A 25358-nucleotide genomic window follows, 5' to 3' on the forward strand; every position below is an offset into this window, starting at 1 on the left:
TGCAAACAAGTCTACCCTGACTCCGACCATACGAAGTTGCAATTAGAAGGGAAGGTCTACCACCTGTACAACCTGCATCAGAGGAAAGGGAAACCCCTTCCCTCTTGAGCCAAGAATTCCAGTGAGGCAAGTGCCTGGAGATGAAGAGCAGGTGTGAATGGCAACTATCCAGACTGGGAAGTGTACCATTTGGGTGAGGCCCAGGAGGGAACATGATCACTGTGTTCCTCCTAGGGCTCACCTTTCTGGCAGTGGTGGGTAGGACAGATGTTCTGTCACTAAGACCATGGGTGGACTTTCTACAAATGTGGACTTTGATTAATAGCTAAGAAACTTACTATGGCTCTCACTAACTGTCATCATCATCATCATCATGGCACACTTCTTCCAAGAAGAACAAGGGATTCACTATCACCCTGAACAATTGCCCCTTCTGAAAGGAAACATGTGGGCAATGCCATCCCATAGCATTTTAAACAGTACTAACTGTTCAAGTTTGACATGCTGTTCTAAACTACTTGTCATTCGCCAGCTAAAAAACATAAACACATTTCACTAACTTCACTTTAGCAATCTCAATCTACAAATGCCATCATTCCTAAGTATAATAACTAAATTTGTTATTGTTTAGTTATTTCAGTTGTGTGCAACTCTTCATGATCCCATTTGGGGTAATCTTGGCAAAGATACTAGAGTGGTTTGCCATTTCCTTTTCCAGCCATTTTACAGATGAGGAAACTGAGGCAAATGGGTTAAGTGACTTGCCCAGGGTCATACAGCTAATAAGTGTCTTCGGTCAGATTTGAACTCAGAAAGATGAGACTTCCTGACTTCAGGCCTGGCACTCTATCCACTGCACCACCTAGCTGCCCATATATTACTAAATTGAGCTTACTAAGGAGTAAGCTCCATAAAACCAAAAGTCACGTCCAATTTAAACTTCTACCAGTGAGAAGCAGCATGGCATAGCAGATAGAGGGATGGCCTTAGAGACAGGAAAACTTGGGTTTAAATATTACCTCTAGCTAGCTGTGTGACCCTGAACAAATCATTTAACCTCTCAAAATCCCCTAGACAATTTTCTAAGACTATCAATTCCAGATAAGTTGCCCCATAGGTAGAGAGAATTCCCTAAACCAATAGAAATCAGAGGTCCAGACCTAGAAAGAAAATTCCTCCAGCACCTGCCACAATGTCTTGCCCCAGCAGGCACTTAGTATTTTTTTCCCACATGAACCAAAATTGAATACAATTTCAGTTGGTCTTGAAAAGATTTGGTATTTATTTAGGTTGGATCTAACTCCAAAATAATCTAAATAAATGATAACAAAATTATAATTTGGCATCCATTTTACAAATCATTTGTAATGATAGAAAATTCATTTGAAATACATGGATGATTGAAGCCAAATGAATTTTGGGTCTCCAATTATTTATGTAGTTTATAATTGTGGGCCCATGCACAGCCAACTTAAGTTGCTCAATGGCATTCTTATAGTAACAAAAGATCCTTTTCTACCAAAGATAAGTTTATGGAAAAATCATAGACTCTCAGGGTTGGAAGAAATATTAGAGTTTATCTAATTGACTCTCTATCAAAGCCTAGTGGTAATTGAGTCAAAGGTGGGGGAAGGGGGAATCCTATTAACCAACATATCTATATATATATTATTTATTTCTAGTTATGAGATAGGAATACTTATTGCTTGTTACTCTATTGTTGAATTCAACATCCTGCCAAATTCAGCCCATATTGGGTTGCAGCAGAGCCAGGGAAAATATCAGAGGAAAAAAATATTGCATCCCCCCAAATGTCATATTGGTAACAAAATGAAAATGTTTTGATGGTTGCGGATATTGCATTCTTTCCCCTTTTTCCATCCCATCTTTCCTGCCTTATGCCTTCCTCCCTCTATTACAAGATTTTCAGAATATCATGAATTCTCCAGTGTCATAAAGAGGATGCTGGGCTTGGAGTAATGAAGAGCTGGGTTTAACATCTACACTGTAGATGTAGCTAAGGAAGGTTGGGTAAGTCATTAAACTCTTGTTTTTCAGGCATCAACTTAGGATTGATCTAGCTAGTCACAGAAGCTGACTTCTCAGCAAGTGGAGGAACTCCCCAAGCTGACAATCAAAGATACTTCTATTATTTCTCTGAAATTTACAGTGCAATGGGGGGACTCATTGGTGGCTGGCTTCTTTCCAAGAGTACAACTCTGGTTTACTCAAGGGAGTCAGATCCCTAGAGTTGTTGTGAACCTAGAAAACATTTATAATGTGTCACTATTATAACAAAATATTTCCTAGTAACCAAGAAAATAGCAGATACAAACATTTAACAATCTGGCAGGATGTATTATCAGAGAAAGAGCAATGAAAGATCTCTGGATTTGAAGTCAGAGGACCTGGATTAGAATTCTGGCCCTGGCTGATGCTTTCTACCTGTGTGATTGTGGACAAGCTGCTTACCCTCTCTTGAGCTCAGTTTCCCCCTCTGTAAAGAGCGGGTTGGTAATCTCTAAGGACCCATTCAGGGCAGTAAGGTGGTACAGTGGATACAGTGCTAGGCCTAGAATCAGGAAGATTCACCTTCCTGAGTTCAAATCTGGCCTCTGACACCAGCTGTGTGACTCTGGGCAAGTCACTTAACCCTGTTTGCCTTCATTTCCTCATCCGTAAAATGAGCTGGAGAAGGAAATGGCAAACCACTCCAGTATCTTTGCCAAGAAAACCCCAAATGGGGTCACAAAAACTCAGACACAACTGAAAAATGACTCAACAATAACAAAGGACCCATTCAACTCTAAATTCTATGATCCTTAAAGGAAATTTTTCTAAACAAGTAAGAAAGTTTTAAAATCAAATTTGATAATACAGAGAGATGTGGCTTTAGAATTATAGATGGACATACAGCCCAAGCAAATCCAATGGCCTCTAGTGCCCATCAATAAACAAACATTTATTGAACACCTACTTTGTGCTAGGCCCTAGGGATACAAGGACAAAGTCAAAATAGCCCCTGCCCTTAAGGAGCTTACTTTCCAAAAGAAAATACATTGAATGCTGGGTTTGGAATCAGGAAGACTTGGATTTAAAACCTACTTCTGAAATTAGCAATAACCTTCTATAACCTTATATTGTTATAACCTTTCATCATGAAAAACTTTAATGTAGTGCTTGTGTTTGGCCTCACCCTAGACTTGTATTTAACTTTGCCAACATTTTATTGAATGTTTAGACTTACCTGCTGATGTGCATCTCAAGCAATCCACAAGCCTTATCTGGGAACTGCTTTAGTGCAGCAGTCTGTGTGCTTTCACCTTTTTTTGGAAACTACCCACATCAAGGCTACTCAATTGATCGTGTCTTTGCACTCTTGTTTGAAGGCTATGTAATGTAAAACTTACAGTGGTTTGGGGGAGACCAATACCTGGCAGTGTGATTTTAGGAAAAATCACTTCATTCATTCATTCATTCATTCAGTAAGCATGTATCAAGCACCTACTATGTGCCAGGTACTATGCTAAGCTCTAGGGATACAGAGACAAAGGCAAAATAATCCCTGACCTCAAGAATTTTACATCCTAAGGAGAGTAGGGGAGAGGGAGCAATAATATAGTCATGTAGGGGCATATGCAAAACCCATACAGAGAAAATAAGGTAACTTTAAAGGAAGTCATTCAGAGGAAAAAGGAAAGGCTTCATGTTGAAGGTGGTACTTAAATTGAGTGTGTGAAGGAAACCAAGGATTCTATGAAGTAGACATCAGATGGGAGAGAAGTAGAGAAGCCGGATGTATAATGAAGATAGCCATGAAGTTGTTGGGATAGACAGGCTTTTCAAAACTGGGATCTTCAGGGGCTAGTCATAATAATTCACACTTACATAACACTGTATGACCGTCAAAACTGCAATTATCAAATTTTGCTTCTTGGGCAAGTACTCTGTAGCATGCCCTTAATTTGGGAGGTGGGAGGGGTAAGGTCATGGCAAAGACTCTGAGACACAGTGAGATGGAATGGGTGAGAGAGAGAGAGAACAGAGTACAGTTTAGGCAGGGAAAGAGCTTATGGGGTGTGAGGCCACCATCTTGGAGCTTTTGCTTTTAACTAATTCTTTTTTGCTAAACTCATTTATTTCTAAGTGCTGAGACTATAAGCACTGTCAAAAACCCTGGGACAAAATCCCAATGTCCCTCCATATTTATGGTTCAGAAGTTTGCAAGATCTTTTCCTAAATATAACTTCATTTGAGGTTACAACAGCCCTGAGGTCACAACACCACTATGGGTCATTCCCATTTCACAAATAAGGACAGGGAAGTGAGGCTCAAAAAGAATAAATGATTTGCCCAATCTCACAGTTAATAATATATTGAGCCAAGATTGAAATCCAAGCCTTTTTATTCTAGGGATCATAGGGATCAACATCCATTTTTAACAATGCTTTAAGGTTTGCAAAACACTACAAATAGTACCTCATCCTCACAACCCTAGGAGGTAGGTACTAGTATTATCACCATTATACAGATGAGGAAGTGACTTGCCAAGGGTCACCCAACTAACAAGTTTCTGAGGCTAGATTTGGACTTGGAGTTTCCAGACTCTAGGTCTAGCACTCTATCTAGCTGCTTCTAGATACAGATTTTTAATAGACCTTAGAGCCCATCTAATTCAATCCCTTATATTACAGTTGAGAAGACTGAGGCCTAGAGAGGTTAAGTTACTTGCCAAAAATCATATTGTGAGAGGCAGAATTTGAACCCAAGTCTTCCTCCTCCAAATCCAGTTCCCTTTCCCACCCTATCACATTGCCTCTAGTCTAGTGCCATTTCTACCACAGAAAACTGACTCGATCATTTCTAATCTACCTACCCATACAAACTATCACAGACAAATGAGAATTAATGCTCATTTTGAAATCTCCAAAAAGAAAGACTCCACAACCTTCTTTGACATTACAATCCAACCAAGATTTAGCAATACTGACCCTCAGAAAATTCCACTTCTACATTTAACTAAAATTTTGAATGTTTTGCTACTTATAGATCTCATTTTATCCTTAGTGGTAATGAAAAACATTTGGTCACCATATCCTACATGCATCTTAAAATATACACAGGAAGAATCTATTTTGTTTCCCTAATTTAACCCTTTCATGTGGCAAAAAATCTTTTAGCATTAACAAACTTTTTGTTAAATGGATCGATAGAATGGAAGTTTAAAAATAATAACAGTTAACACTTGGTGCTATTTATATAGCACTTTGAGGATTACAAAGGACTTTGCAAATATTATCTCATTTGAACCTCACAACAATCCTAGGAAGTAGGTACTACTTTTATCACCATTTTAAAGATGAGAAATCTGTGCAAAAAAAAAAAAGAAAGAAAAGAAAAGAAATACTGGGGCAGCTAGGTGGCGCAGTGGATAGAGCACGGCCCTGAAGTCAGGAGAACCTGAGTTCAAATGCGGCCTCAGACCAAACACTTGACACTTACTAGCTGCGTGACCCTGGGCAAGTCACTTAACCCCCACTGCCTAAGCAAAAAAAAAACAAAAACAAAAACAAAAACAAAAAAAATAGATGAGGAATCTGTGGCAGGCAGAGGTTAATTGACTCGCTTAGGGTCACATAGCTAGACTGGATTTGAACTTAGGTATTCCTGACTCCAGGTCCAGTGCTCTTTCATTTTTATTTTTGCATCTCTGACATTTAATAAAGTGCTTTGCATACTGCAATTTGTTAATATTTGCTTGTTACAATTGTGTTCTCATTGGTTTGAGTCCTTTGTCTACAAGTGTAGGTATCAAAGGCTCATGCCCTCCCATCCAGTATAATCCTCATCCGTGTTTTTCCATAAATTTTCAGTAGAGGTTCCAATTCGCCATTGGTTCTTTTAACACCTTGGAAGTGCCAATGTTGCATTTAGACTATTCATCTACTTTCTCTCATTTTCAATATGCAATGAATCCATTTCCTTTTCTGATCATATATGTCCTTGCTGATGTTTTTTATTCTGCTTCTCAGACACAAATCATTATTAGTAACGTAGAAGAAATGGATAAAATCTGTATACTGTGAGTTTGGGGAAAACATCTTCTCTCTAGAAAAAGTAACCTTATAGCTTAAAAAAAAAAGCCACTGGGATATATAAATAGAGACCCGTAAGCTGTCAAGGACAGAATAAGCTCAATTGATCTTGAAAGCAGGCTTCCACTCTCTTAGAGATTTCCTGCTCCACCAGGATATTCTAATAAGACTAACCTCAGAGAAATGCGTTATCTCCCTGGAACAAACATGATCTCTGGCAACTCTGTTTGATCAGTTCTCAAGGTTAGCTCATTCTCCCCAAAAACAGCTGATTTCCTGTCCCGGTTACTCACTCTTCCAAATAAGGAAATTATCTGAACAGCCTCACCTAACAGGCAACTTTTGTCTTCAGTGATGTTGCCCTTATAGTTGCTCAATCATGTCTAGTTTTTCATGACCTCATGGACCACAACACATCAATGTTGTCCGTGGGGTTTTCTTAGCAAAGATACTGAAGGGGCTTGTTATTTCCTTCTCCAGAAGATTAAGGCAAACAGAGGTCAACTGATTTGCCCAGGGTCACACAGCTAGTAAGTGTCTGAGGCCAGTTTTGAACTTAGGTCTTCCTGACTCCAGACCCAACGATCTATCCACTGAGCCACCTTGCTATCTCAGTGATCCTAAGACTTCTTCTTTCTTCGTTCTTCTTCTTTCCTCTTCTTCCCTCAACACGTGGTCCCTCTCTCCACTTTGGGGTGTCATCCTTCCATGTGGGTGTTCTGTCCATAGGAATATAATTTGTGTCACTTATATTTTGTAACATTTTGGAGTTTGAGGCTAGATTTTTTCCTTATTAATTTTTATTATTTTTTAAGCTGGAAGAATTTAATTTTTGTCCTGTGCAGTTTTTATTTATGATTTCTTGAAAAATAGCTCTGAAAAAAACAGGCTTTTAAAAAGCCCATTGTGTCTCAAATGAAGCTACTTGACTGCTTTTAAACCCAAATCATTCTGGCTTTCACTGAATGGCCAATAATAACCCCCAGCCCAAGCCTCTATGGTTCATTGTTTAGATTTTGATGGCTTAGAATGAGTGTAAATAGCAATTGTTTTCTGTTCTGGCCAGAAACTTAGAAGGTCTTCCACTCTCAGACTGACATTTTTGTGATGATAAATTAGGCTATCTTTTGTCTAGATTCTTACCTAGCACTTAGTTATTGAATGGGTGTTGCTTCAGACAGACTGAGACCTGGGAAAGACCTTAATTTAGAAAGATCAAGGTCACCCACTGCATCTTCTCCCAGTTATCTTGACTTTTGTCTTACCATTGGACTCTGATGACTCTGGAGGAGAGAGTGAGGCTGACAACTTTGCTCAGCTCTGCCTCACTTAAACCCAATTCAATGCACAAGTCAAGATATCACCCTCATGATGTCACTGGTTCTCTTAGAGAAGAAGGATGAACAATAAAACAATTCATCCTACCCTTTCTCATCTTGATGCCTTTCTTTGCTCAAGCTATTGCTCCCCTCCTCCCATCTCTGACTGTCAAGGTCCCTCCAAGGGCCAGCTCAGAAGCCTTTTCCCCAATGAAACTTTCCCTGACACCACTTTATAAGTAACACATTTTTTCATAGCATCTCTCCAGGTTCTTTACATTGCCCCTACTACATTCAACCTTTTAATAAGCATACATACATAAATAGATGTCATGCAGCTCTGCTTGGTCTCAACTCCATGGAACAAGATGTTCCTCACCCCTTCCCCTGCCTTCCAGCTTCCTCTTGTGTATTGTCTTCCTCCATTAGATGGTCTCTTTTAGGGCAGGAACTATCTTTCGTTTTCTTATTTGCATCCTCAGGTCTTAGCACAGTGCCTGGCACATAGTAGGCACTTAATAGATGTTTCCTGAATTTATATGTGTGTATACACACATGCTATGTATTATATATAAATATGTTGTGTTTCTATATAATTTATATATAACGTAGACATAATTACAACACATACATACATACATACATATCATGCAGTTGTTGTTTAGTCATTTCCAACTCTTTCTGACCCCATTTGGAATTTTCTTGGCGAAAACACTGCAGTGGTTTGCCATGTCCTTCTCCAGCTCATTTTACAGATGAGGAAACTAAGGCAAACAGGGTTAAGTAACTCTCCCAGTTACAAGTGACTAGTAAGTGCTCAGACACTTAGAAGCTGGTAAGTGTCTGAGGTCAGATTTGAACTCAGGAAGATGAGTCTTCCTGACCTCAGGCCCAGCACTCTATCCACTGTGCCACCTAGCTATCCACGTCCATGTTAAATCCCTCTCCATTAAGTCAATTTTAAACTCTTTGAGAATAGAGTCTTTTCACCTTCATATTTCTAGTGCCTAGCGGGTAGTATAGAGAGTACTAGACTTTGAATTGGGAAGACCTGAATTCACATCCTGTCTCAGACACTCATGAGCTATATAACTCTGTGCTGATCCTTCAATTCCTTGGATCCTCAGATTTCTCATCCATAAAATTTAAGTCACAAATTGCATTGATGTCATCATAGGGCTATTGTAAGGAGAAAATGAAATAAAGCATACACAGCACCTGGCCGACCTTAAAGTGCTATCAAATATGAGCAATTGCCAATTACTATTATTATACAGGAAGTACTTACTAAATTTTGGATGAATTTATTGCTTTCTTCCCAATATATGTCACTTATTTATATGGTATAGCTTATATACTCAGAATTTAAATATATAGCTATCTATTTCTGAAATAACTTTGAGCCTCAAATTCCTCATCTATAAAATGAAGATAATAATGACACCTACCTCAAATTGTTATGAAGATCAAATAAGATAATAAATGTAAAGCATTTTGTCAACCTTAAAGCACTAAGTAAATGCTATCATCATCATCCTTATTCCTGTTAAGTAAAATCTAACTTTATCAAAATTGAAGGAAAGTAAGTAAAAGTAACTTTTAAATTTGTTTGGTTTTTACTTTTTAAAGACTTTGAGAAGACACCAAATACTTTCAGGTTTCACGTAATATAAATCTTCAAACCAGAATTCTCAGAAAGAAAAAGGAAGAGACCACAATCTCTGTAATCAGGGATACAGATTCAAATAAGAAGAAAGAAGACAGTAAGAAGTGAGAGTCAAGAGAGATCTCAAAAGAGATTAAGGTTGGATCTGAACACCTCCAAAGAATCCAACAAGACAAACTGGTGCCATGCCACACAGTTGTCCCTGCAACTCTGTGAGGTGATAGCTTCATTGAAGCTATAGGTTATGTCTGATCTACAACACATCTCCCAAGAACATTAATCCCACAACTAGACAGTTTTAGTATTTGTTTGTTTCTTTTTTCTTATTTTGTATTATTTTAGTTCTAGTATTTAAGTTTGTTTCTTTTTTCTTTTCTTATTTTGTACTTAAGTTTAAAATTTTTTAAATAAATAATTTTTTAAATTTAAAAAAGAATAGTAATCCCTATTTTATAATTTTATAATCTACTTTTATTCTTTAATGTTTGGAAATGCTAACAAACTGATCAAGTTAAAAGTATATCTCTGAGGAATTGTTTTTGTATAGTGAAATCATTGGTAAGAAGAGACTAAAGTGATAGAGAGCCTTTTTCACAGTGCCTTGCACATAACAGTCGTGTCATCTGTCCTGCTGCTAGTCCTCTTCTCCCCACCTTGACTCCTCCAGACCCTAGACCTCCACAGACAATCCCCCTCCTCTTCCCTGGAGATGCCAAGCCACTCAATTTTAGATCTCTATTCCAGGGCAGAGCTATCCTGACTGGTGAGTGAGCACAAATTCACTTCACCTTCTCTATACAGACCACCAATCCTGTCACTGAGTATGAGGCCCTTCTTTCCCCCTCTCCTCAACAGTAATTAAATCAGTCTTGCCATTGCTTCTGGAAAATGCATGACCATCAACTACCCTGTCGCTCAACTGACCATCCCTGGGAGTCTCCAAATCAAAGGTCCCTTCCCTGGCCATCGCTCCTCCTTATATTGACTTCCTCTATTTCAAGGTAATAGCTGGGATAAGATTCTCGGAGGCACTTTTATATTTGTATCCCCTATGCTTAGCTACAGTGCCTGGTATATGGCTGATACTTAATAAATGCTATTTCATTCATTCATTCCCAATAGGCATTTAATAAATGATTATTGAACCAAATATAATGGCCTCAAATATAGTTCTAAAAATGCCTAAATTGTAACATGTCAGCATGTAGTATAGAGTTCAATACTTCTTCAGTACAGTCCCTAAAGATGCATTTTTCCTGAATCTGCTAACAAATGTGAGTGTTTTGAAGAGATATTCAAGCTATGACATCATAATACATATGTCTTATACTTACCCGAGAGAATTCAAGCCACCTGTATTGAAAACGTCTGCTAAGGTTTAAAATTCTTGAATAAACCATTCTCCACACCAAATAGTTGGCAATGGTCCTGTTAAACACGAAAGAGACAGAAACACATGAGTTGTACTTTAACTCAGGGCTGGATGTTCTGCAGACCACCCCAGAAATCCTTCCTGGAAAAGTTCCACCAGGTTTCTTAATACAAGGATACAGAACTTTCACTTGAGGGGTTAAAGTGTTTTTAAACAGTTCAAACTCAATAAATGAAACAAACAAACAAACAAATAGTCCAGTCCTGGAATGATTTCCCTCATTTAGTTTCTTCAGATACTTTAGTGAATCTACTGGCCTGCATTATAGGATTGAAAATGAAGATAATTAGCTTACAATCAGGGCTCAGGATGCTGTTTCCTGAGGGTAGAGGTTATAGACCTCTTCTTTGCATAGGGTGAAAGACTTATCTATGCATAAATATGCACACACATATATACACATACACACACATATGTACATACACATATGACATACATATACATATATACACTTGTGTATATATATAATATTATATATAGTTTGTTCCTGCATGGATTTTTTTATACCTAGTTGATTATATTTTGGCTCCCTATTGGACTGTAAGTTCCCAGAGGGCAGGGACTGTCTTCTGTCTTTCTTTGTATCTCTAGCTCTAACAAATGGGAGTATTTTGAAGCGATATTCAACTTATGACATCACAATACGAATTTCTTATACTTACCGGAGAGAATTTAAGCACATGGCATGGAACCTAATAGGACTAATAAATGTTGGTTGACTGACTAACTGACAATATCCAACATATATTTTTGGACATGGACAATGTGGGGATTTATTTTGCTTAACTAGGTATATTTCTTTCAAGGGTTTTTTTTTTCTTTTTTCTTTTCACTGGGAATGGGGAGTAGGAGTGAGAGAAAATGATAACTGGAAAAGTAAAATAAATTAAAATTTTAAAAGGACTATATTTAAGAATCACAAGCTGTCAAACAGACCACTAGATCTAGCACACAATCTTTAAAAAAAAAAAGTCTACTTCTGATAAATAGTAGTTGTGCAACCATGGGCAAGTCATTTTTCAGTGCCCCAGAGAGTTTTCTAAGACTCTAAATTATAGAGGAGTTGCTGGTCTGCAGCAGGGGAGGGAGTTCTCAGCCTGACAAAATCACAGTCCAGACTTAAAAATCACAGAGTAAAGCACTATCCTGGGAGCTGAGGTTTACAAAAACAAAATTGTTCTTGTCCTCAAGGAGTTTTGATTCCACTGGGGAGAAGGAAGAGCTATAATTCGCTCATTTTTTTTGATGAAATTTTTTTAATTTTTTTTTTATTTTTAACATGTGTTTTTAAAACTTTGGGTTACAAATCTTCTTCCTTCCTCCCTCCCCACCCACCCTCATTGAAAAGGCAAGCATCTCGATACAGGGTATAGATGTGTAGTCATGCAAAACACTTCCATAGTAGTCCTGCTGTGAAAAATTAGTATATTTCCCTTCATCCTATCCTTACCCCCATTTATTCTATTCTCTCTTCTGACCCTGTCCCTCCTCAGAGGGGTTTGCTTTTGATTATCCCCTCCCCCAATCTGCCCTCCCCTCTATCAACCCCCTGCTCTCTTGCTCCATTTCCCCCTTATATTCCTATAGGGTAAGATAGATTTCCATGACCCATTGTGTATGTTATTCCCTCCTTAAGCCAAATCCTATGAAAATAAGATTCACTCATTCTCTCTCACCTTCCCCCATTTCCCCTCCACTGTAAAAGCCTTTTCTTGTCTGTTTCATGTGAGATATTTTACCTCATTCTACTTCTCCCTTTCTCCTTCTCCCAGTATAATCTTCTCCCACCCCTTAATTTTATTTTCCAGATATCACCCCTTCATCTTCAACTCACCCTGTATCCTCTATCTATCTACCTATACATACATAATTTTTTCCCTCCCACTACCCTAATACTGACAAAGGACTCATGAGTTACAAATATCATCTTTCCCTGCAGGAATATAAACAGTTCAACCTTAATAAGTCTCTTATGATTTCTCTTTCCTGTTTACCTCTTCCATGTTTCACTTGAGTCTTGTATTTGAAGGTCAGATTTTCTATTCACCTCTTGTCTTTTCCACAGGAATGCTTGAAAGTCCTCTATTTCATTGAATTACCATTTTTTTACCCTGAAGGACTATACTCAGTTTTGCTAGGTAGGTGATTCTAGGTTGTAGTCCTAATTCCTTTGCCCTCTGGAATATCATACTCCATGCCCTCTGAACCCTTAATGTAGAAGCTGCCAAATCCCATGTCATCCTGATTGTGCTTCCACAACACTTGAATTGTTTCCCTCTGGCTACCCACAACATCTTCTCCTTGACCTGGGAACTCCGGAATCTGGCTATGACATTCCCAGGAGTTTTCCTTTGGGGATCCCTCCAAGGAGGGACGGATCAGTGGACTCCTTCAATTTCTATTTTGTCCTCTGGTTCTAAAACATCAGGGCAGTTTTCCTTGATAATTTCTTGAAAGATGATGTCTAGGCTCTTTTTTTGATCATGGCTTTCAGATAGTCCAATAATTTTTAAGTTCTCTCTCCTGGATCTATTTTCCAGGTCAATTGTTTTTCCAACAAGATATTTCACATTCTCTTCTATTTTTTCATTCCTTTGGATTAGTGTTACAGTGCCTTGATTTCTCAAATTGTCCCTATCTTCCAATTTCTCCATTCTAATTTTTAAGAAAGTATTTCCTTCAGTAAGCTTTTGAACTTCCTTTTGCATTTGGCTAAGTTTGTTTTTAAGGGCATTTTTCTCCTCATTGGCTTTTGGGACCTCTTTTGCCATTTGGGTTAGGCTATTTTTTAAGGTGTTATTTTCTTCAGTATTTTCTTGGGTCTCCTTTGGCTTCACTCTCAGTTTTTCCTCTACTTCTCTTACTTGCTTCTCAAAATCCCTTTTGAGCTCTTCCATGGCCTGGGACCAATTCATATTTTTCTTGGAGGCTTTGGATGTAGGAGCTTTGGCTTCGTTGTCTCCTTCTGGTTGTATGTTTTGATCTTCTTTGTCATCAAAGTAAGATAATATAGTCTGACTCTTTTTGCACTGCTTGCTTATGATCCCGGCCAATTACTTGAGTTATAAACTCTTTGTTAAGGTAGGAGTCTGTTTCCAGTGTGGAGAATGTACTGTCCCAAGCTTCAGGGGTTTTGTGCAGCTGTGTTCAGAGATGCTTCTAGGGCCCTGTAAATTTTCAGTTCTTCCAAGGTGGTATGATAAAGGGAGAGGTGTTTACTCCTTTCCTGGCCTGTGCTCTGGTCTATGAGCACTCTTTTCTGTCTTGGAACTGTGAGGAGGGTTTCCTCTCCACAGTCACTACAAGCTCCACCACGCCAGTGCTTCTCCTTGCTCCAGGTCCACCACCCATTACTGTGATCCAGATCCAAGCACAGGCAAAGCAAGAGAATCCTGCACCAGCAGACAGATCCCTGCAATCCCCCTCTGATCAACCACTCAATTCCCCCTCAGTTTGTGGGTCAGAAGTTCAGGAGGCAGCTGCTGCCCCCGCCGAGCTCGGGGACTGGAGCTGAGACCACCGGCTTCTCTCTCTCCCCACTGACAAAGACTTTTCCCACTGACCTTCCAAGTTGTCTTTGGTGTTCATGGGTTGAGAAGTCTGGAAGCTGCCACAGCTGTCTGAGATTCAGTCCTCTGAAGCCTGCTCCAGGGTAGCTATGGCCTGCGTGTCCACACCAAACTGCGCTCCTCTCCCCGCCCGGCATGATATACCTTTCTGATCAACCATTCAGGCTATCTTGGGCTGGAAATTTGTTTCACTCTGTCTTTTTGTGGGTTCTGTTGCTTTAGAATTTGTTTAGAGCCATTTTTTATATGTATTTGAGGGGTTTGGGGGAGAGTTCAAGCAAGCCACTGCTTTTACTCCGCCATCTTGGCTCTGTCCCCCCTATAATATGCTCATTTAAGTAAATACAAATTTAACTATAAATTATTAACATTTATAAAACAAGATCTTATTCTAGAAGATAGGAAACTAGAGTCAATCTTATCAGCAAGAATTGAACATGTGTGGGCATGTGTGCGTTCCTTAAATAATCTTTTCTTTTCTTTTTTAAAGACCTTTTAATTTTAAGTCCAAAATATACTAGTTCCTACCATAAAGAAATTGTATGATAGGTTCTTGTTATTCAGTCATTTTTCAGTCATGTCTGACTCTTTGTGACCCCATTTGGAGTTTTCTTGACAAAGATACTGGAGTGGTTTGCCATTTCCTTTTCCAGCTCATTTTATAGATGAAGATACTGAGGCAAACAAGTGACTTTCTTTCATTGCTTAAAGGAAAAAAAAAACCTCATAAAAAAAAAACCAGGGGCAGCTAGGTGGCGCAGTGTTAGAGCACCGGCCCTGAACTCAGGAGGACCTGAGTTCAAATCTGGCCTCAGACCAATCACTTGACACTTACTAGCTATGTGACCCTGGGCAAGTCACTTAACCCCAATTGCCTAAAAAAAAAAAACACAAAAAAAACAGACTAATTATGATGTGGATCTTAGTGTCACCACCCTTCTCTACTGCCCCAAAGAAATTAAGCAACCAAGAATCCAATGACTACCTAGGATCCCTCCTTTTATTTATTTATTTTTTGGGGGATACATTCTGAATCTGTAGTAATTATGACAAACTGAAGAAGGCTTCTGATTCAATCAATTCCTCCTTTATTCACCTCTTCAATTTGGTACTCTATATGTGGGTATGTATATATGTGTGTTGGCATAAAGCTGGGTAACATTTGTTTGATTGTCTAGGGGAAACTATGAAACTACAATTTGTTCAGAGCAGTTTCTCATCTGTGTTGATAGATGGAGTTCCCTTATTGAGAGTTCCCTATACCAAAGAACTCAGGTAGGTGGCACAGTGGATAGACCAGTGAGCCTGGAGTCAAGAAGACTCATCTTCCTGAGCTCAAATATGGCCTCAGACACTTATTAGCTGTGTGGCCCTGGGCAAGTCACTTAACTCTGTTTGCTTTCGTTTCCTCATCTGTAAAATGAGCTGGAGAAGGAACTGGTAAACTATTCCAGTATCTTTGCCAAGAAAACCCCAAATGGGGTCATGAAGAGTTGGACAAGATGGAAAAACAAATGAATTGCAATCCTTAAATGGGGAAGATGGATTAAGTGTGAGAGTGGTGATGTGTGAGAGAAAGGGGCTAAAAGGACCTGAATCATGCTGCTGGGTCAATTGTGTTTTTTGCACTACAAATTAGTAGTACAACTTCCTATATGAAAACATTTAATAAAATGTGCAAATTGCAACCCACTTATCACTTAAATCTTAGAGAACTGCCTCAGCTTCTCAAGCCTAAAAGACTAGACTTGCCCCGTGTCACACAAGAAGGATGTAGGCCCAGGGCCTCATTCCAAGTCCAGCATTCTATTTACTACGCTATGCTGCTGATTCAATAAAGACCATCTACATAGACCCAAATACACCCCAAAGAACACATTTGGGCAAACAAGAGAAAAGAATGATGTATGGGACACATTAATAGCCGGAGTAGTGCTAACATAGTGGTATAACAAGGCCTATGCTATCTAGTGTATGGTATATGGGGATATTTACCCAGTCAGACATGGAGCTGATGAGTTTCCTCAGTGTGTTATAAATATCAGAAGAGAATCCCATCAAGCACAACTTCTGAGAACTCTTATGACCATGTCTGCAACAGTTATCACCCTAATGACTGAGTCACAGCAACCGAATACTCTGCTACATCAAACAAATAAAAAATTAAAAAGCTCAGCAATAGTCAATAAAAATAGCTATATTTTTTTTTTCAAAAAAAGCTTTTTCAGCAGCACGGTTATTTCCCCAAATGGTAATAAATAAAGTAATGAAAAACAAAAGTACCCAAGAAGAAGGCACTAGAAAAAAACTATACCATTGAGATTGTTTCCTAGGGCATCCAATTTTTTTTACATAATACTCCCTAGTTATCAATGTTCATTTTAAATACTCTTTTAAAAACTGGCAAAGCATGGCAATACCATGCCCAGATCCTTTGAGGCTGTTTCCTCACGGAATACCCAATTATTAGAGACAGGCACACAGGAAGACATACACTATAAACAAACAGCCTCTTCCTGAGCAGTGTTTAAGAGCCTCAGCCTGGTAGGAGTCTTCCTTCTCTAATGTGTTTACTTTGCATTTAGATCAGACTGTAGGCCAAGGAGAGGAAGGATATGCTGGAATCCCAAAGGGTTCACTTAAGGTCAAAGTGAGGGAAAAGGCTCCTCAGGAGGGTCACAATATGAGCTAGCTCTGAGTGGGATTGGAGGCTCAAGGCAAAGCACAGTACTAGACTTTCCCCAGGTTAAAATGGATATTAAAAACAGCCTTATAGCCTGAGAAATGTAACAGAAAAAGGCAATTCATTTCAATTCAGTCATCATTTATTAAGCACCTACTGTGTGCAAATCACTGCTGGAGATACAAACCTACATTCCACACTGTCCTGTGAGTTCCTTGAGAACAGAGACTGGTGTTTTTTTGTTTGTTTGTTTTGTTTTTTGTTTTTTGCCTTTCTTTGTGTGCCCTGAATTTAGTACAGTGCCCGGCACATAGTAGGTGTTTACTAAATGTTGATTGACTGACTCATGGAACTTACAGCTGAATGTGGGAACAAGGGCACAAGCGTTTGTTATGATGAGACATACCTGCAAAACAGATCCAGACAAATTGCTAGAAGAGGAATTTGAGGAGGGAGAGATCATTTTCACCTGGGAGAGAGCAGGCTTTGCCTTAGGGACAGTGGTGGCTTATGAGTCATATGACGCCTTACTAGCTTAAATGCAGGCCATCCTCCAAATATAAAACATTCCCATTCTACCCACCATAAGATCATTTTGAAAGGAAAAAATATATACCTATATACTGAAAAATAATTACACAAATTATACAAAACCCCCTATAAAACACTTTGAGAGAAACCTGTTGTTTGTCCTAAAAATAATGGTTTTACCTTACACAACTGGGAGATTAAAAATGGTAAAAATCAAACAAACAAAAATTGGTAGCTGTGTCTGTGAGAATCTGAGGGCAATAATTATAAGCTTCTTTCAAGTTTTATACCAGTCAAATTTGTAGAAATGTAGGACCTTGCGGATGGAACACTACCTTCAGGGTCAGGAAGACCTGAGTTCAAGTCCAGACTTTGATATTTGTAACTGCTTGACCTTGGACAAAGTATTTAACCTGCTTTTTGGCTTAAAATCAAAATTTCAGTGCCCACAGATTTCCATTGGTATGGACACTTTTCTCATTAAGAGTTCCTTATACCAATGAAACCACCAGTCCCAAAAAAAAGAGTAAATTGATGATAATAGCAATTCAATAATTATATTATTTATGGTTTACAGAGCACTTCCCTTCCAAAGACCCTGTGAGGAAAGAAGTCCTCTTGTTAAGTACTCCCATTTTACAGATAAGAAAACTGTCACATGGCTAGTAAGTGACAGAGCTGGGGACTCATACCTAAGCCCTCTGAGACAAAGTCCACAGGGTTCTTTCCACTACAATCTAAGGGTCACTTTTATGTGTAGAATCCTCAAATCTCTTTGTTAGCAACATTGGATGGAGCCACATCCTTCTCCATGTGTAATTCTCCCTACCCACCATCCCCTTAATTTGTGCCCAATTTCCAGCCACAGCATGACCTTTGGAACCAGAATGGTCACTTTAGTTCACCAAAGTTAAGATATACCTCTACTCAATTTACCATTTACCTGTGGCTTAACTGCCACCAGAGCCACTGCCACCACAATCACTGTAGTGACCAATGCTAGACAGACCTAGACCAACCCTAGACAAGGGACTTTTGCCTATCACCAAAGTTTCATCAATAATTCAGGTCCAACAAAGTTACAGCTACTTTGACTACCACAGACCACCCCCTTTGAAGGGTCTCACCCACTCTCATTTGCCACCACTAAGACCTCCTCTGATTTCCAGGTCCTTTTTTCCAACTATCTCCTAGATCTCTCTACCTGGATTTCTTGAAGACACTTCAAACTCTTACAAGACCAAAATACAGGTCATCATCTTTCCCCTGAAATCTACACTTCCTTCCAACTTCTCTATTTCTATTGATGGCTTCATTATCTTTCCAGGAACCCAGGCTTGAAACTTTAGAATCATCTTTAACTCTTTCCTGAATTTTAGTCCCTACATCCAAGCAATTGCTAAATCCTGTCAATTCTGCCTTTGAAATATCACTCATATCTGCCTCCTTCCCTCCAGTCTCACTGCCACCTTCTTACTAACTTCCATTGCCTCTCATTTAGACGATTGTACCCACTTTGTAACCAGCCTCCCTACCTCCAATCTTTCCCCAATCTAAGCCATCTTTTATTTAACTGTTAAAATTTCACCATAATCCCCCCTGGAACCTTATCATTCTTTAAAATCAAATTAGCCTCAGAATTAACACTTCATCAGTAGCGTCTGCTTCTGGGACCCCTGATTAGAGGATGGAACAAAGAACTTCCTCCCAAACCTCCATTTGAGAAGGATGCTCAGGCCAGTCTTCTCTTCATTTCCCCACCTGGCTATACTCCTTTTGGACTTCTTTGAACAGGGTACCTTCAATCTTTTTGGTTTGTTTTTTTGTTTTTTTGTCTTGTCCAATTAGATTGTAAGCTCCCTGAGGGTAGGGAATGTCTTTGTGCATATTTGTATCTCCACTACTTAGCACTACTGTGTGCCTGGCACACAGTAGGTACCTAATAGTGGGGTGCTTAACAAATATTTGACAGACTGACTAACACCCATGCCTGACTATTTCATTTGCTTGCTCAAAAATCTCCAATGGCTCCCACTGTCTACTAAATAAATAGTTAATATTCATGGTCTGCCACAAGCTATAGCCTAGAATCAACCATTTAGAGCTAGAAAATTACCTTTGAGGTCATCTAATTCCAATCTATCTTCTAATTTTATTTCCAAACTGGACCATTTATTGTTTCCAGATCTTGTCCTGCTGTCTCTCACCTCCCTGATTTTGCACAGCTCCATCTCCCATGGCTCCCCCAAAAGTTCTGATTGCTTTTTCTTCAAGGTCCAGCTCGATGCCACCTCCTGTATGGAGCCTCCCAGATCCCTCCAGTCAAGTGATCCCACCCTTCATCTCATTCTTCTTTGGCCTCTTCTATCAATTTATCACCAGGACTATGTCATCTTTCTTCTCTGTACCCTTAGAGCCTCAAGTGTTTGTTGACCAGAATTGAACGTGTTGAATAGAGTCAGCAGTGGTAGTGATGGGAGTAACCAAGAAACAGTAAATGGGTAGGTAGGAACTAGAACAGACTTGGATCCATTCGAAAGCGTCCAAATCTTGTATATTCAATGAGATATTATATGAGATAATTTTGTAAAGCTCTTAGCACAGCAGCTGGTATGTAGTAGGTGGTATATACATGTTTATTCCCCTTCCTACCCATTCCAGTCCACTCACCCTCCACAACACCTCTCCCATCTGTCCTCTCTACTCACAAAGCCACAACCCTAGTTCAGGCATTCATCCCCTCTTGCTTGGACCATTGCAATAAACTCCTAGCTGGTCTCCCTCTCACGCCTCTCCTCTCTCAAAATGATCTTCCATACAGTTCAGCTGCTGAGGATATTTCTCTAAAATACTGGTCTGACCATGTCACTCCTCCACTCAGTGAACTCCAGTGGTCTCCTATTGTCTCTCAAATCAAGTACAAATTCCTCTGTTTGGCATTTAAAACCTTTCACAACATGAACTCAATCTACCTTTCCAGGTTTATTATACTGCTGTTCACATACTCTTAAGTTCAGCCTGACTGGCTTTCTTGCAGTTCATCACACGTAACGCTCTCTCTCTCTCATCTCCAACCCACATCATAGAGGGCACTTCCTCACACAGTAGTTCCCTATATAATGAAATTTCAAGTCTGCTCTTTCTCTCTCTCTCTCTATGTCTCTTTCTTTCTCTCTCTCCACATATATATATACATATACACGTATGTACACATATATAAATATACATATTTCCGATTATCAGACTTTTTCCTCTCCTAACTGGAGAAGAAAGGAGCTCCAAATGACATAAGTACTATCAAAAAAAATATTGTCACATTGGTCACATACAAAAATGCCTTTATCACTCTGCATATTAACCCATTATCTCTCTGTCATGAGGTAAACAGCAATTCTTCTTTATCAGTCCTCTAAAATTATGAATGATCACTTAATTGATCAGAGTTCTTGGGACTTCAGTTGTTCATTTTTATAAGTATTGATATTTTAGTATAAATTGTTCTGATTCTGCTCATTTTATCCTGCATTAGTTCATAAAAGTCTTTCCATGTGTCTCTGACATTTCATTTTTATCATTGTATTTCCATCAACTCTGAAGCTGAAGCTTAAATACTTTGGCTACATAATGACAAGACAGAACTCATAGGAAAAGACTCTGATGTTTGGAAAGATTGAAGGCAAAAGGAGAAGGGGACAACAGAGGATGAAATGGATAGATAGTGTCATAAAAGCAACAAATATGAGCTTGAACGGACTTCAGGAGATAGTGGAGGATAGAAGAGCTTGGAGTGCTATGGTCCTTGGGTTCACAAAGAGTTAGACATGACTGTATGACTGAACAACAACAAAAAATTCCCATCAACTAGCCTAGTGATAGATATCAATAAGTGCTTAATAAATGCTTATTAATCAAGTGATAGAATTACTTCAGAACACAAAAATAAGTACTTCTCAAGGGGCCATCTGTCCTCAATTCTGCCATACTTTGAACACAGATAGTAGTTGAATACCATGTGACAAAATCCTGGGGTTGAGAGACAAGTGATCCAGGTTCATCTCAATGCTACAATTAACTCTCTGTGTGACCTTAGTACAGTCACTTATCTGTCTCAGTCTCCTTACCTGTGAGTCAGGCATAATAATACTCATTCTATCTAATACAAAAGGTTCCCATGAAGACAAAATAAAACAATAAGTGCAAAAGTGCAAGATAAATGTAAAGCCCTACCATTACCTTGGGAAATACATAGAGAATAAGAATTTCACTGAAATACATAGAATCTAAATTATTTCTGTCTCTTTGAATCTGCTTCTGGTCAAATCATAATTGTATGAATGCATTTTTTGCACATATTTAAAGGTAAAGTTTGGATGAATGTTGTGTAGTTCTCTGGGGTAAATTTTCTGTCTGTGTTTTTCCTATTGAACTTCACTGTGCTTACATTTGTTCAAGTTATCATCTTGACAAGAACCAGATTAAAATCCTCTCTCATTCTATTCTTTCACCATCTTCCTTTGTCCTTCTTTAAAATAAAAGGAGCCCTGAAAATCTGAAGTATATTATTACCATATAAATGAATTTTCTAATACATCAAATTCTCCCAGGGCCTAGTCTAGCCACTGGTTGTAAATTAGACACCTTTAGAAACTATATTAATACAATTTCCCAAAGCACCTACAAACTTGCAGCCGATGACAGTATACCCAAGAATTTGGAGAAACTGATTCATCAAGTGCTAAAGCATTACTGTGGTAGGGAGAGCTATTTCCCATTGAAATTCCTAGGTAAGTTAAAAATTAAATTAAAAATCAAGTTACTACATTGTCACATGAAGAGTAAATGTGTCTTAGTTGGGTTTCAAAGGATATTAGATGGGCAAAGGATCTGAGAGTCCCAAACTTTCATTTTGCGTTGAGTCTAAGTGACTTGTTCAAGGTGATGTAGCTATTTAAGGGCAGAGATCCAAATCACTCTTCATTTCTGGACCTCTGTTTCCTGATGGTACAATAAAGGTACAAAAAATTTAGCCCAATGGCTAAATGATCTCTAAGGTCCCTTCCAGTTCCAGCATTTTATTTGTGTCCTGAAACCCAATCTAGTGCTCTTCCCACTAAACTATGCTTCTTCTCCTTCAGACGGCTGGACAGTCAGAGCCATTACATTTCCATTTAGATATTGCACAGGTGTACAAGTATTTGTTGTATGAATGGCTGGCCAAGATGGTATACAATCATGATCACAGTATACTACTGCACTATAAGAAATGATGAGTTTAAAAAAATAAGAAATGATGAGCTTGATGATCTTAAAAAAACATGGATAGACTTACACTGAAAAATGAAGAGTAAAATGAGCAGAACCAAGAGAATGTTATATACAATAATAGCAATATTCTTTTAAGAGCAATTTTGAGTAAATAAGTTATTTTAACTATTATAAATAACCAAATTAGCTACAAAGGACATATGAAGGAAGATGCTATCTGCATACAGAGAAAGAACTGAGAAATAGAAGTATGTATAGGATGATCTTACATATATACATATTTGTGTCTAATGGTAGCCATCTCTAAGACTGGGACAGGGCAGGGGGAAAAAAGAAAGTTACATGATAAGTTTATTATATATTACTCATGCAATATATATGTATTACATACATATTATATATAAGGAATAGCAAGTTGTACATAAGAGATTTGCAGTTCCATTTGTAAAAATCTTTTTTTCTATTCTACTATGTTATGGAAATGCTTGTTTTATTTCTTAAGTTCAGAATAAAATAAATAAAATTTAAAAAATAAGTATTTGTTATTTATTCTTGTTAGTTTGTTTTGTTTTTCCAAGCACTGTGCTATACAACAAAGGAATTGTCTTACCCCTCAAGGAACTTATGTTTCAGTAAATCAGAATAAATTTTCCCTAGGAGGTAAATGGACAATAACCAAGTGCTGCCTTATACACCAGATATTTTATAATAACATCTGACAGATTCATAGTATCACAGATTTAGAGCTGGAAAGGCCTTCAGAGATCATGGACTCAGAGAGAGTATTATACTTGGAATCAGGAACACCTGAGTGCAAGTCCTCCCAAATATGCTTATTACCTAATGATTCCCCCTGCCCCACCTCCTTCCCTCAGCAAGTCACTTAACTTATCTCAGCTTCAGTTTCCTCATTTGTAAAATGAGGGCTAATAATAGCACCTAATTCCCAGGGTTGCTGTGAAGATCAAATGAAATAATATCTGTAAAGTGCTTTACTAACCTTAGAGTGCCCTATAAATCCTACCTGCTGGGGTTAGCTAGATGGTGCAGTGGACCTGAGTTCAAATCCAGCCTCAGACACATAACACTTACTAGCTGTGTGACCCTAGGCAAGTCACTTAACCCTAATTGCCTCACCAAAAAAAAAAAAAAAACCAAAATCCTACCTGTCTAACCCAATTCCTCATTTTATGGATGTGAAAACTGAAGCAAAGGAGGTGAAGGGACTTACTTAACATCCTTTAACAAGAAAGTGACAGAGCCTAAAGTTGAACTCAGGTCCTCTGACTCTTAATCCAGTACTCCCTGTGTTGTGCCCCACCTGTCTGAGAAAGGTTGGCAAAGAAAATCTGAGAGAATCTAATGCTGGCTCTTTTTCTGGACTAAATCGTCAATCAAATATTAATAGCTTAAGGGATATGTGGGATCCTAGGGATCATAAGGATTTGCAGTTACTACATGCACTGTTTTGTACTAAGGTTACAAAATAATGCATCCTAAATCTTATTATTTTTTAAAAAACTGACACTTCCTGAAATTGCTTTATTGCTGCTTGTACTCGCCTTCTCATCTCCACTATGCATGCACGCACACATACATCAAGAGGTTCCCATAATGGTCTTCTGTCTTTTCATTTTTAAGGCTATTTAGTGTTGCAAAGTAGCTGACCCTTACAAAACAGGGTTGGCTTCAAGAAAATTGAAAGAAGCACAAAACTTGGACAAAATGAAATTAAAAAGAAACAGTTCTGTACAAAGCACAGAAAAAATAACATCATTACATAACTCATTCCATAAACACCAGGGGAGATAATAAACAATTTAGGCCATCTAAGTAAGTTTTACTCAAGAGGGCTGCGAATTGGGGTAGAAACATCATGGGTGTGTAATCACTGCCAGGAGCACATTACTTACACTCATGTTGCAGTAGAGACCTGATCCATCTCCCCAAAAGGGCCACACATTTTTCCCTATGACTTTAAATTTTCACTAAATACGATCTTTTTTAAAACTTTTTTTTTAAGGTGCCAAGAAAGAGATTTGAAATTTAGCACTGAACAAAGGGAAATTCATAAGGAAGTCCTTACTTTTTCCTCTCGGATCCTAGTATCCTGAATAGATCTTTAAAGTACTGTGGTACTCGGACCACCACATTTTCTGATGGGCCTATGTCCTTGAGGTCAGGGTAGAGTTTCGTATCTATGACCTTTTGAATATAACTGAGCCAGTCAAACTGAAAAGAGAAGGGGAAAAAAAGGCAGAGGTTAGTTACTGAGGACCATGAAAAAAAAAAGGCAAGTGTGCTGACCACATGCATTCAGTTGTTTAAAAATGTAGAATGACAGACCCAGAAAAGACCGCAGATACCATCTAGTTTAATCCCATCAATCTACAAGTGGGAATCTGAGTACCCACAAGAGAATTTGGTGTAAAAATGAAATTCAACCTAGCAATACCTCTCCTCCAGAGGTAATAAATCCAGTCTGAAAATGAGCTCCTATTCCTCAAAATCTATACCTGTTTGTTACATAAAACAGAACATGTTCCTGGGGATTGCACAGATGTTGGTAGCACATAGGAATGTCATTTTTCACCTTTCTCTTGGACATCCTCCCAGGCAAGTTCTACAAAGATCATAGGAGCATTAAATTATAGGATCGAATATATGGAGCTGTAAGGAACCTCAAGGATTATCTAATCTAACCTCCTCATTTACAGATGAGGAAACTGAGGCCCCAAAAAGTGAACTGATTTGCCCAAGGTCACACAATGGCAAAGTCAGAATCTGAACACAGGTCC

The 25358-nt window shown here is 38.6% G+C and overlaps 1 protein-coding gene across 1 annotated transcript in view; it reads right to left on the reverse strand.

Annotated features, from left to right (window-relative positions):
• The window catches only part of PHEX (phosphate regulating endopeptidase homolog X-linked), a 263978-nt gene that overhangs the window by 153648 nt on the left and 84972 nt on the right, over positions 1-25358 (reverse strand). Inside the window, exons 9-10 of the mRNA XM_027868359.1 lie at positions 24647-24792; positions 10415-10508 (exon numbers count right to left, since the gene is read on the reverse strand). Coding sequence (XP_027724160.1) covers positions 10415-10508; positions 24647-24792 — 240 coding nt within the window. The remainder of the gene's footprint in view (positions 1-10414; positions 10509-24646; positions 24793-25358) is intronic.

Source organism: Vombatus ursinus, unplaced genomic scaffold (genome assembly GCF_900497805.2).
Source record: "Vombatus ursinus unplaced genomic scaffold, bare-nosed wombat genome assembly UNPS02001419.1, whole genome shotgun sequence".
Classification (NCBI taxonomy): Eukaryota; Metazoa; Chordata; class Mammalia; order Diprotodontia; family Vombatidae; genus Vombatus; species Vombatus ursinus.